This window comes from Giraffa tippelskirchi, chromosome 1, assembly GCF_054371585.1.
Source record: "Giraffa tippelskirchi isolate mGirTip1 chromosome 1, T2T-mGirTip1v1.2.pri, whole genome shotgun sequence".
NCBI classification, from domain to species: domain Eukaryota; kingdom Metazoa; phylum Chordata; class Mammalia; order Artiodactyla; family Giraffidae; genus Giraffa; species Giraffa tippelskirchi.
In genome coordinates this window covers 189682163-189695946 of record NC_137275.1, presented here as the reverse complement: position 1 = coordinate 189695946, position 13784 = coordinate 189682163, and the positions used below count along the sequence as shown (strand labels likewise).

At 43.6% G+C, this 13784-nt stretch overlaps 2 protein-coding genes across 24 annotated transcripts in view; one reads left to right on the top strand and one right to left on the bottom strand.

Moving 5' to 3' along the window:
- The window catches only part of CDCA2 (cell division cycle associated 2), a 218849-nt gene extending 208483 nt beyond the window's left edge, over positions 1–10366 (bottom strand). For 5 of the 21 annotated variants that reach the window (XR_014060938.1, XR_014060942.1, XR_014060944.1 and 2 more), the window contains exons 1-4: positions 8895–9091; positions 7968–8031; positions 7702–7875; positions 6326–6471 (exon numbers count right to left, since the gene is read on the bottom strand). Coding sequence is in view for 13 of the 21 variants with exons in the window: in XM_081516289.1 (XP_081372415.1) it covers positions 6326–6471; positions 7702–7875; positions 7968–8031 (384 nt within the window). In the remaining 8 variants the exon portion in view is untranslated. Of the gene's footprint in view, positions 1–6325; positions 6472–7701; positions 7893–7963; positions 8033–8883; positions 9092–9469 lie in introns of those variants that run through there. The other 16 variants (XR_014060939.1, XR_014060943.1, XR_014060945.1 and 13 more) reach the window with 9 other exon arrangements.
- KCTD9 (potassium channel tetramerization domain containing 9) overlaps positions 8599–13784 on the top strand; it is an 86993-nt gene continuing 81807 nt past the window's right edge. For 2 of the 3 annotated variants that reach the window (XM_081516638.1, XM_081516659.1), the window contains exon 1: positions 10066–10139. In XM_081516638.1, coding sequence (XP_081372764.1) covers positions 10092–10139 — 48 coding nt within the window. In that variant the 5' untranslated portion in view covers positions 10066–10091. Of the gene's footprint in view, positions 8722–10065; positions 10140–13784 lie in introns of those variants that run through there. The other variant, XM_081516648.1, reaches the window with a different exon arrangement.

The window sequence follows — 13784 nt, the reverse complement described above, 5'->3', positions numbered from 1 at the left end:
AACAAAGTAAAGGCTCCCCAGTCAAAATCATTGTTCCTCTATTTCCTGGTGGAGAAAGACAACAACGTTCACATATGCAAAGTAAAGGAAGCATTAAAAAACACACTGCTTTTTTTGATACTTTTGTCTTAGGAATTCTATCATTCGGTCAACATTCTTTCCCTGTGTCAGAAACCATTTGGAAGGCTCAGAATACAGGGGAAATGACACTCTAGAGTAAAATTTTGAAAGCGTATTCATATAATTTCAAGTACAAGAGGTGCCACTGAGAAGCTAAAAGAGGAGTGTGACTCGGTAATAACAGTACTGCTCTACTTGAGTCATGACAGCACTCCCTCTGAAGTAACATCTGAGTTGAAACGAAAACAGTGAGTAAGTGGGAGACTAAAGAATTCACTTCCAATGCACAAGACCTGGGTTCGAACCCTGGGTCAGGAAGATCCCCTGCAGAAGGGAATGGCAATCCACTCCAGTATTCTTCCTTGGAGAATCCTATGGACAGAGGAGCCTGGTGGGCTACAGTCCACGGGATCGCAGAGAGTCGGACAAGACTCACCCACCAACACTATGAATATGAATGCAAGGAAGATACAGGAAGAGGGAGGCAATCTGCAAGAACAAGGCAGAACAAGAGGCCTGGAATGCATAGCGGATGCAGCAGAAAGAAGGCAAGGGTGCCCAGAAAATGGCAGGAGACAGGGAGCTGAGGGTAGAGTGCGCAGGGCTTGGATCAGGGAGGCCATGAAGGTTTCGAGATGGGGTTTGAGTTTAACTGAAGGCATAACAGGAATCCATGGGAAGGTTTTGAGAGGCAGAGTGACTGATCAGATTCATACTTTAGCATTTTTATTTTATTATTATTTTTGTTGCATCCTGTGGCTTGTGAAATCTTTGTTCTCCAACCAAGGATTGAACCGGCGCTCCCTTGTATTGGAAGGGTGGAGTCTTAACCACTGGACCGCCAAGAAAGTCCCTTATTCGTACTTGAAATGTATCTCTCTGACTGCTCTGCGGGATGGTGGATGGATCAGAGAAGGTGAGAAATAAGGAGACTAGTTATGAAGACGGAGAGGGCAATGGCACCCCACTCCAGTACTCTTGCCTGGAAAATCCCATGGACGGAGGAGCCTGGTAGGCTGCAGTCCATGGGGTTGCAAAGAGTCGGACATGACTGAGCGACTTCACTTTCACTTTTCACTTTCATGCATTGGAGAAGGAAATGGCAACCCACTCCAGTGTTCTTGCCTGGAGAATCCCAGGGATGGGAGAGCCTGGTGGGCTGCCGTCTATGGGGTCGCACAGAGTTGGACACGACTGAAGTGACTTAGCAGTAGCAGCAGTTATGAAGAAGCAGCTGGTGATTCAGGTAGAAAGCACATAAGGGCTGTAGCAGCCAAGCTGAGAGACATGAGAGCTTACAGAGAGGTTTCTGAAATGAAGTGAAAAGGCAATGTTGGGTTGGATGTGAGAGATTAAAAGGAAAGAAATGGAGGAAGACTGGTAGCTTGTTGGCCTGAGCAACTGGATGATGGTGTGTGCTGAGATGGGGAAATGGTGGGGAATAGAAACCTAGAGTTTAGCTGTGACCATGTAACGCTCGAAGTGCTTCCTGAAACACTAAGGGAAGATGCTGAATAGGCAAGAGGGCATTTGAGTATGGAGCTCTACAGAACTTTGGGCCAGCGTTAGACATTTTGGAGTCACGAGTCTATAGACAATGTCCAAAGCCATGGGAAAGGATTAGTCTACATAAGGAAAGCAACAAAATGGGGGCAGAGGAGAGCCTGGGGTGCTCAAACATTTTTGAAGGGAAAACTAAAAAAAGAGAGATCAGCAGAGGAAGGGATGACAATAACAAGAAGAAAATGAGGTGAGTGTGGTATGCCCAAGAGCCAAGCAAAGTGCTTCAAGGAGGGAGTAGCTGAGTTCAGTCAAATGTTGAGGCAAGGTTGATTAAGTTGCAAAGACTTAATTAATCTTGGTCTTGGCCAAGGTGTGGGCCATTTGGGATCAATGCAGAAGCCCAGGTGGAGTGGCTACAGTCACTGGAGACGACGGAGAGGAGTGAGACAGGACGGACAGCTGTTGAAGGAGTCTCCTGTGGGGGACAGGCACAGAAATGGGACGCCGTGGGGGTCTAGGGAAAGTTACGTGGTAGTCGCTCAGCCATGTCTGACTCTTTACGTCCCCATGCACTGCAGCCCACCAGGTGCCTCTGTCCACGGGATCCTCCAGGCAAGAACACTGGAGTGGGTTGCCATTTCCTCCTCTAGGGGATCTTCCTGACCCAGGAACTGAACATGAGCTCCTGCACTGCAGGCAGATTCTTTACTGTCTGAGCCACCAGGGAATCCCCTAGGGAAAGTTAAAGGGACAGATATAGATTTGTTTGTGCTAAAGGAAAATGACTCAAAAGAAAAGGTGGCTAAGACAAATGCAGAAGGGAAAACAGGTGAAAATAACACACATGGTCACAATAACATAAAGATTTGAATACTCAAGTAACTTATCTACTGGGAAGTTGTAAAGGATGGGAAGTGCATATATATGCTTATGATAAAAGGGATGAGGAAGAAAGAGGGCTAATTTTTCATTGAACACAGTAGGAAGTCAATAGCTAATGCCTTAATACTGAAAGAATAAGAAGTAGCAATTAGGAAAAAAAAAAAAGAAAAGACACCCAAGTTGGAAAGGGAAAAATAAAACTGTCACTATTTTCAGATGACATATGTACAAACACACCACACTAAAAAACTGTTGGAATAAAGAAATTCAATAAAATTGCAGAATACAAAATGAACATACAGAAATCTGTTGTGTTTCTACACTCAAAGAATTATAGGAAAGAAGATTTAAGAGAACATTTACAGCTGTATCAAAAAGAATAAAATACTAAGAAATAAACTGAACCAAGGACGTGAAAGATCTATATCTTGAAAACTGTAAGACACTGATGAAAGGAACTGAAAAAAGGCACAAATAAATGGAAAGGTATTTTGTGCTCATGGACTGGAAGAAACATTTGTTAAAAGGTCCACACTACCCAAAACAAGCTCCAGATTCATTGCAACCCCTGTCTACATTTCAAGTGTTTAAAATATCACAGAAATGAAACAAACGTTGTTGTTCAGTCACTCAGTGGTCTCTGACTTTGCAGCCGCATGCACCACAACACACCAGGCTTCCCTGTCCTTCACTATCTCCTGGAGTTTGATCATACTCTGTGACTGAGCATGAGCAGTTTTGAAAGTGTCGCACTTTTAAATGCGAACAGAGTCAAGGATCACTAGGCATCTGAAGAAAAGATTTGAGCATGAGCCAGAACCTAAAACAATTAAGTAGTAAAATGAGACCCCGAGGTCTAAGGAAGAAAAAACTATAATGTCCTCAACAGTCCACCGTGGGAGATAGTCCATCATGATATTTTATAACAGCAGGTAATGGAGCTTCCAGAATGAAAAAGAAGGCCAAACAAAGGATAGGGAATCCAAGATAAGTTGAATGAATGAAGGAATGAATAGGATTTTTTCTTTTTCTAAGCTAAAATACAACAGAAAATGCCTTCAAAATTTCAAAATTTTGAGGGAAAATAGGTCCAACCCAGATTTCTATACAGGATAAACTGTAATTCAATTATGTTGGTAGGATAAACTTTGTCAGATATGCAGAGGCTCCAGAAAAATGAGGTAGTACACCAAGAAAAGATATGAGATTATGGAGAAAGGAAATACAAATAGGAGAGAAAAAGGAAATTACCGAGGATGGTGAAAGGAAGTCATGAAGTGACAGCTGTCCAGCAAATCTAGATCAAAGCCAATCTAAGTCAGAGGGCACTAAGAAATGAGAAAAGAATGGATGGACTCCTAAGATTTACAGTTCTGTCAGAGTGTGGGGATTCTCAAGATTACATGATAAGAGATTAAACCAAAAAAAAAAAATGCAGGAGATGCAGGTTTGATCCCTGGGTTGGGAAGATTTTCTGAAGAAAATGGCAACCTACTCTAGTATTCTTGCCTGGAGAATCCCATGGACAGAGGAGCCTGGTGGGTTACAGTCCAGGGGTTGCAAAGAGTTGGATGCAGCGGAGTGCACATGCTCCCAAGTGCACACACACCATAGATAATACACACTAAACCCTTATTTAAACCAACATTGTAATTGGTTGTATTGGTAGGAAGGGGAAAGTGTTGGAACAGTTATGGTTAGGAGATATGAGAGAGCAAAACCCTCATTTTTCACAGAAATAAAAACAATGACAGCAAATCTAAAACATAGGGACTTGCCTGGTGGTCCAGTGATTAAGGCTCCACGCTTCCAATGTCGTGGCTGCAGGTTTGGTCCCTGGTTGGGGAACCAAGATCTCACGTGGCGTGCAGCACAGCCAAAACAACAACAAATACCATGTTCCAGGCAGAGTTGTAAGTACTTCATATGTATTACATCCTCATAAAACTCTTGCTACTATTATAACCCATTTTATACACGAGGAAACTGGGACACAAAAGTCAACTAATCTGCCAAAAGTCACCATGAACTAATAATAAACCCAAGAATCAAACGCCAGCAATACAACCCCACAGGCCATGCTGCCATCTACTCTAACACAGTTCTCAAGAAGTCTTTACAATATAAAAAATGACGGAGCACGGAGCACTTCGAAGACTCTCAATTCATGTGGGTTGTATCTATCAAGAGTATTTCAAGAATTTTTTCTGAATTGTGGACATTTTTCTTTAATGCACCACAAAATTCAATAAAGATTTCTTAAAGGTTAGTTGCAATGTCAAGTACGAAGTTCAAATTAGTTAAAAGTTAGTCAAAAGTTCAAGTTAGGTCAATGAACTTTTCATATTATGTTATGTTAGAATCCATGGGCTTATCCTGCAACTTGAAGGTATATTTTACAAGCACTTGTCATGCAGAAAATACTGGTTCATTCAGCTGTGCATATCTTCCAAATGCTGACACATTTTATTATGCAATATCCAAACATCACATTCATTAATAGCCCCACGGATCCATCAGAAAAGCAGTCACTGGGAAGTTGTCCAGTAAGTTCAGAGTGGTGGTGAATACAAGTTGTTCATAATTCTGATTCTCTCTCAAAAACTTGAATTTTTTTCATTGGGAAGAAATACCTATCTTTCCTTGAAATGGCAAGTTCACTGTTCTTTCTGAGAAAATGCCAGCCACATTCCCAAGTCTGGCTAACCATGTCTGCTTGTCACATAAATATGATGTTACATGAAAATAACAGCTAGTTCAACTCACAGCACCGACAGTCACATCCACGATTTTTCTGGAAACATCCACCACACTTCGGTATGTACTTTGAAAGTGTATGGTGTCTGCTTCCCATTTCATCACACATAATATTTCAGGGTTGAAAAATTAAAATGGATGATTTTTCTTTATTGCTTCATCAAGGAACGTTAAGTGAAACTGGACTTATTATTATTTCCTGTAAATGCTGAACAGTGATGAAGGTAAAATGACTGCTTGGTGCGATTAGCTTTTACACCATGAATGTAAACATCAATAGAGTGAAAAAAGGGCAAATTAACATCTTAGTGCTGTTTCAAAACATCCTTTTGACCTCATGGACCTCTTGGATGGGACTCAGGGATTCTCAGGAACCTGCAGATAATTTTTGAGAAGGCTTGCAGTGCACTGAACAGCCTTCCATATAACAGGGTCTAAAACCGAAAGATAAAGAAGTGCCAATAAAAGTACCTTTTAAAATAGGAAGGTCAAGACCAAAAGAGCCAAAGAAGGACGAGCCAGGGACTGTCTTTCACCACAAGTCTTCTACTATTTGACTTTTTAGAAGCATTTATTAGTCTGATAAAAAATGGCAAAAACATCTAAATACTTTCCCATCGACAGACAAATACTTAGCTTCTTTCCACAGTTATCCCAAATATATTTTATGGGGGTGGGGGCGACTCTTGTCCCTACGCGCCAAAGCATAGCAGTTATTATTAGACACTTACAGACGAGACATTAAAAGAAGAAGGTTGGAAAAACACTGCCTCACCTCATTACACAAAAACAGACAGGAACTAGACAACAATTGGCAAAATAAAATAGAAAGCACTTCCAGAACGCTATTTCCATACATCATCTCATAACTCTTACTAGATCCATGCTCAACATCAACATTTCTGCTAAGGTCAAAATCTCTGTAAGACACAGAGAAGATATTCTCTCTCCAGATTCAAAACAGGTGAGGTGCACTGCAGAGCTCCAATACTGTACAAAAGCTTTCTAGACAGAGCAAAACATCCTCCTAGAAGAATTCATGATGGAACTTAGAACACCATACCTGAAAAGGGGAAGTCTGGGTCAAAGAAGCATTCTTTAAACTCCGCTGCTCAGCAACAAAACGAATTAGATGGTTTGTTTCAGGAAGGCCCCGAAGACCAATTGTAGAGCGCCGTCTGGATTTTTTAAGGTAGGGTGATGACTTTTCTGTAATGAAAATTCTCTTTTAAGTTGGAACAAAACAAAAGGCAATCATCAGTAATCATGCCCTGAACACCCCCATGATCCACTAGCCTGAGAGAGAACCTGGTAAAAAAGTGGTACAGAAATCTAAATGGAAAACTGTAAGGAAGACTGTTCACACATCATCAGTTTTTGGGTAGGGACCTTTGTTTTGACTACTGATTTATTCCATGCCCTGGAGCTGTGCCCAGAATGTAGAAAGCATTTATCAAATAGTTGTGTAACACATTTGAATTAACACGTCTCATATTTTGTTTCATATTTCCTGCACAGGATTGGTAATGGCTTGCTTTGGACTAAGGATTTCCCTTTTTCTGAATTAGTCTAATCTCCAAGGACGATCTCCTCCTTGGCACATGCTCTCAAGTTCTGCTATTTCAAGACGATTTGTTTCTCCTTGATATTTGTCTACCTTCAGCACATTACCCTGAATTCCAGCTGCACACCTAAACACACAAAATAAGTCTAGCTTTCTAAAGGTCTAAGAGAGTTCTTTTTTTTTTTAAGTTGTGGCATGCAGGATCTAATTTCCAGATTCAACCTTGGTCCCCTGCATTGGGAGCTTGGAGTCTTAACCACTGGACCACCAGGGAAGTGCCAAGTGGGATGTTCTTGAGAAGGGAGCACAGGAAGGTGTGCCACTATGGGCTTGTCTCCATCGTGTTATTAAGCTAGTGCCCTTTGGCTTTCAAGCACATTTTCCTCCATATCTAAATGCTGTTCTCTAATTCCATTCCTATTATTTCTTTCTTCTCCAGCAAAAACAGACTTCAAAAGTGAATTTTATTTCTACTCTGTAAGGGAGATTAGCCCGGGTCAATTTTCTGTTTGTAAGTTTGAAGAGGCATACCCTACACTTTCAATTTCATATTGTCTTAGTTGCCCTTCAACTTTCTCTCATTTTTGCTATATATGACTGTCGAATGTATTACTATTTAGGGCATACACCCTCCTGTATTCCATGTGTTGGGTCAAAGAGCAATTTGCACACATATCCTTCTCCAGTTTAAATATGGAGCACAGCTGTGACTCAGGAACATCATCATCTTGGTGCCCTGGGACCCTGATCTAGTAAGTTTGAGAGCCAATCAATTTAGATACATAACATACTAAGCTAGATGGGGTAGGTGAACAGTACAGAGTTTAATTTTTGAACTTTAAAAAGCACTGCAACAAAGGGACAACAGTTCTTACCTGAAGAGTTATTTACAAAGCTTTCAGGTGTAATTCCCAATTGCTCCACAGTTACTGTGGAAAAGTTCAAAGGTGATTTAAAAGTCTCTGATGTGCAACGATTAGGAGTCATTTCAGCTGCCTGCTTGTGGGGAGTTACAAGCTTCCTATTTCCCAAAATGAAAGGGGTGTTTCCTGAAAGACAACATGTGCTAGAGGTTAAACATCATTAGAAGATAAATAATTAAACCTTAAATTTCACAAAGAGACAACAGGTCTCTACATACCAGCATTATTAATAGGAGACTCCTTGGTTTGAAGGGGCTCGCTGTCTTGTGAACAAGTATCCATCTAAAGAGAGAGAGGAGAAAAAAGAAAAATAACCTCACCTCCAAGATTAATGTGATTTGATTCAGATCCTCTTTCAAGACTGAATTCTAACACAATCCATGTTGTTGCTGTTTAGTCGCCAAGTCGTGTTCAGTTCTTTTGTGTCCCCATGGACTGTAGCCGGCCAGGCTCCTCTTTCCATGGGATATCCCAGGTGAAATACTGGAGTGGGTTGCCATTTCCTTCTCCAGGGGATCTTCCCGACCCAAGGATTGAACCAGGCAGCTCCTACGCTGACAGGCGGATTCTTTACCAGGGAAGCCCAACACAATCTACACTGGCACGAAAACAAGTGTCAAAAGACTACTTTAAGGACCTCAAATTAAAGAGGAATGGAGGAGACTGCTGTTCGGGATGAAACGAAGCAGACCTCATAAGCCAAGGATTTTCAACCTTAGGGAACAACGGACTCATCTGGACGCTCTGTTAGAGACGCACCTTTTGCAGACTCCCCAAAATTCTAATTCAGGAGGTCTGCCCAGACCTCTGGAGTCTGCATATTAAAAAGCACGCGGGTGATCCGTGGAACACACTGCTGAGAAACACCCCGAAGAAAGAGCTCTGCGGCACTGTGCTGTGCTTAGTCGTGTCCGACTCTGCGACCCCATGGACTGGAGACAGCCAGGCTCCTCTGTCCATAGGACTATCCAGGCAAGAATAGTGGAGTGGGTTGCCATTCCCTTCTCCCGGGGATCTTCCCAAACCAGGGATCGAAGCCAGGTCTTCCGCATTGCAGACGGATTCTTTACAGTCTGAGCTACCAGGGAAACCCCGAATCTGCGGCACTAGTCTCTGAAATCCCAACCAGATCACTTGCCTTTTACCTCCCGTAGGGTTTATTTTGAACGCTACTCCGATGAATGTTGGGGCTGCCGTGCCTTCTAGATCTCGGCTCTTTGGTCCTGAAGCATTCGCTCGAGAAAACAACTATCGGCCGCCAAGCCATCCGCGGGGGGCTCCCAGATCCCCCGCCGCCAACACCCCAACCTGCGGCCGGAGTCCCTTACAGCCTTCCTTCCGCGAGGGCTCGGCCCGCCGACCGATTCAAATCGCCGGCCCCGCCTCCTCGGCGTCCCGGCGTTACTCTGCGAATCTCTACGCCGCCGCCACCTGCACGTGCGCGCACGCACCCTGAACCCTGCCAGGCCTCTACATCGCCGTCCCAGGAACAGGAGTGGCTTCGTGGGCTCGAAAAGACTTCACCACTAGCTGCCGGTAACACACTGACCAAAGAGACCAGCTGTTGACCTCTGTCCGCAGGGACTACTTTCCGTGAGAGCTTCGCGGAAGATCCCTTCGGGTAGTTTTTAACCTCCCTATCCCGCCTTTCGATTGGATGCTGCAAACTTCGAAAAGAATCCTTGGACCAATCAGGACAGAAAAGCGGACTGGCTCTTACCCAATCAGCGAGCCCCAGCCTCAGCCGTTTCCTCTGTGGGTTGGGCGAGAGGGAGGTGTTGAAGTTGGGAGGCGCTGACTGGTTATGGATCACTTCCAGCGCTCCACCTCCTTCTCCCAAACCCCGCCTTCGTATGCAGATTATCTCTACCTGGTGTTGGCTTTGCGCCTGCTCAGTAATGCTTTGAGCCGCCGTTCGGCTCCAGGTTGAGCTCTGATTGGCTGATAACCCTTCCCTGTCGGCTAGACTGCAGCCTCTCTTCCCTCCTTCCACCTGGGCTGGGTTAGTAAGAGCCCACCCAGTTCAGGCGGATGATTGGTTGAGTGCTGCCCTGCGCTGCCGGATGATTGGCGGAGCTTAGAGTCAGTCTGGGAGAGGTGGGGGAAGGGCCCCAGACTGACTGAAGAGCCCAGGGGCGGGGTGGGAAGGAGGACCGGCCAACCTTGGGGTGTGGGACGGAGTGTGCGTGCTTGTGTGTGTGTGTGTCAGTAAAGGAAGGAAGGTGGCGAAGGGAGGAGAGTCCGAGTGGGTGGAGGGAGGGGAAGGGCGGGAGAAGAAAAAGGTGGGAGGGGAGACAGGTGGGAGGGTGGCGACTCACTCAGGATCCGGTGGGGGCAACGCAATGAGGCGGGTAACCCTGTTCCTTAACGGCAGCCCCAAGAATGGAAAGGTAAGGGGGTCGGGAGGGGGCGAGGCGGGCCGGGCTGCGGGGGGCGAGGGCAGCGGAGTGCGGAGCGGGCTCGCGGGGCAGAGGGCTGAAGTTGGGGAGAGGGGCTGGGAGCGGGGAGGTGGGCGTGCGCCGGGGCGGGGGGCTTCCGGGAGGAGGCCGACCTTGGGTCCCTGAGGCCTCCTCCCCAACCCCGGGATCCCTAGCCCGCGCCTGCCCTTGGACTCCCCAGCTGCTCTGGGGACCGGCGCAGGTCAGTTTGTGCTTAATCGTTCTCAAGCCCAGGTGTGGGTCCAGGAGTACAGAGGACCCGGAGGGCGTGGGGAGGGTCGCTGTCACCTGATGCTCAAATTCCGCTTCCCACCTCCGCCAAGACCCCGCTGCCCCCCGCCCCTGGCTGCAGAAGGCGCTGGTTCCCACCTTCGTGCTGAGTAATGGTCCGCTCCAGAAAGTGCTGGTTAACAACTAAAGCATTTAAGGGTGATCAGGTGAAAACAATTAAAACTTTCTATCCGTGGCTAAGTAAAACGTTCTCTCAGCCTAAGTCGAATAGAGGGATGAAATGATACTGACATTTTCTTGATGGTCACCGCCCCCGCCCTCTACTTTTAGGAGCCCACAGCACCGCCGCCGCCAAAACTTCTGTACTCGCTTTATTAATATTTCGCACTATTTTAGTTTCTTAGAGGACTGGGACAATAGACCGAAGTAGATGGATTGGACATTACTCTTTGCTGTGTTAGGCCTTTGTTGAGGGTGTGGTGCTGAATATTTTTCCATAGCTGGAGCAAGCCAAAATGTATCCTGTTCCTTCTCAGCCCCTTGCCCCACCCATGAAAGTTGTTCGGCGTCTTTGGAAAATTTGACCGTTCAAGGCAGACATTTATGGTCTGGCTAAATGACATCTAGAAGTTACTAAGCATTAGAGTCGGAGTTGAAGGTAAATTGGGCTCCCTGTCTTATCTGCCAGAATGTTTTCCGCATCTTTTGCACACACTGTAAATTTTTAAATAGCGCAATTGTGCCACGGTATAAAAAAATGGCTTTCCAACTACTCTGCAGTTTTGAGTAAAAGTGCTCTAAAGATTTGAACCACACTGTAGTTTTTTGACTGCAATTATCGTGTTCTTCTGGTTTTAGAGATTAAATACTCATTAAAAAAGAAGTAGCATAAATTCAGGTAATTGATAAATTCTCTTATGATGCTTTGAATTAAAATGCAACTAGAAAGTTACTAAACTGGCTATCTACTTCAGGAGCAATTCAAGTCAATATTTAAAAGTATATACAGGAAAACTTTTTGTAACTAACTTAAACAACAAACTCCTGGAGAAGGAAATGGCAATCTACTCCAGTATTCTTGCCTGGAAAATCCCATGGACGGTGGAACCTAGTATAGGTTACAGTCCATGGGGTCGCAAAGAGTCGGACACGACTGAGCGACTTCACTCACTCACAACATTCACTTTATTTCTATTAACTTTTCTGTACCTGTTTTGTCTGTTGATAACTACTACTCATAACCCAAAACACATGTTGTTACTGGAAGAAAGATTTAGTATATCCAAAGTTAAAATTGTAGTATGTTCTCGAAAACAGACCTGTGACTGACCCTTTTCTTCAACATTTCTGCTATGTTATTTCATGGAAGACAAGATGTTTAGACCCAGCCATAAATTTTTAACTACTTCTCCTGAAACTACTGAATTTTATTCTTGTCAAAAATTGGCTGGCTTAGTCTTGCCATATTTTTATTAAGGTGGCTTTTTTTTTTTTAAATGTACTTTTGACTAGGTTAGCTTTTTGGATTTAAATATTTAAATATTTTGCTAGAGAATCTCAGAAAATTGGAAAAAACTTCTCAAATAGTTAAATATGTTTGTTACAAACATTATAAAAACCCAAATTGGAAAAGACTAATATGATTCAATATTGAAAATAAGTCAGGGGCTTCCCTGGTGGTCCAGTGGTTAGGATTCCATGCTTTCACAGCCAAGGGTGCAGGTTCAATCCCTGATCGGGGAACTAAGATCCCACAGGCAGTGCGAATCAACCAAAAAAATTAAAAAGTCATATGATAATCTTTACGGCTTAACTGAAAAACATGTTCTGTGCCAAAGTTTTCAGTGTTTCCTCCCCTCCCCTTAAACGGATTTAAAAAAAAATACTCTTATTTGACCAGAGAGAGCAGAATAATACATAACAGCCTGCATTTTTGTATAGATGAAGTGACTGTACTTAGCCCGGGTTGGCATGATCTTGACATGATTTTCATGAAACTGAAACAGCACTACTGCAAGATAAACAGTTTGGTCTCTTGTCCACCAGTTGGAATATCTGTGTCACTTTCATTATCTCCTTACTTACCTAGCTTCTGTTTTTGTTACCTGGCCCTAAGAGTAATGCCTGTTTTTTTCCACATAAGTTTCCCTCCTTTAAAGCTTGTTGAGCAATTGCCAACACTGGGTGGTGAAGCTTGGGCTTGGGAAGGCAGAGTCACTGCAGGTTGTTTGTTGTTCAGTCGCAAAGTCGTATCCAACTCTGCATTTTTTGGTCACTGTAGAGGTCAGCATATGCTCACCACGACTTTTGACTTTTGTGGATATTGAGTAAACAGAAGTATAACTACTGAATGTTTTGATGTTGAAGACAGGTTGGGGGGAGGGGTGCGATGTGCCTTCATTAAAGTGATGCTTTCCCAAGTGAGATTGTCTACCTCACAGGGCGTGCAAGAGGATCCAGTAGTTTAAGAAGAAATACTACACTTTTTAGATTTTTTTTTTTTTGAAAGATACAAAATTACATCAAGACTTGATTTGGCCAATCTGGAAGGACACAGATTGGACACAGGTGCTTTTAGTCACTGAGTGGGTCAGCTGGTTAGCTGCTCCCTAAATGTATATTCTTTGAAATAGTAGCCAATGATAGGATGAGATCATCCCAATTAGCAAGACATTTAAAAATATTTTCAGCACACAAAGATCACTTTAGACTTTTTTTTTCTTTTAATGTTTAAAGTCAGTCTTAAATTTGGCAGGAGTTCACTAAATTTAATGATATATATTTAAGGGATTTTTACTGGTTGACTCACTGTCTTAAGTCAATAAAAGTCCTTTTCTCATTTGGGAAATTATATTTTTCCTGACAGTGGTGTATACTTTATAAATAAGTAAATGAATACATGGATGTTTGAGTACATCCCCCCAAGTGTTGCATGGATGGGTGCCTAGTCGAAAGAACTTGAAGGCCATATTTCTAAAAAATTGGGCTCTTTAAATTTTCATTTTTTTGAGTTGCTACCAGAGTCAGGTTTGAATCTTTCATCCTTTCTCCACATGCCTCAGAATTCCCATTCTCTTTTATTATTCTCTGTAACAGGTGGCATCAAGGAACTTGAAATGAGGATGCAGTGAGTGGCTTCTCAGCTACCTGATGTCAGTTCCATGTTTTTGAGCACTGTGGACTTAAGTTGCTTTTTCTTACTTCAGAATATTCAACCAGGCTTTTTGTATACCTTATTCATTCATTAAATTAGCAATGACTGCGTACTGTCTTATGAAGCACCATGCCAGGCGCTGCAGCCATAGTGGGATGTGAAATAGATCTTAATTCTGTACTGATGTTTACAACCTTGGCCCAGGACCTGTT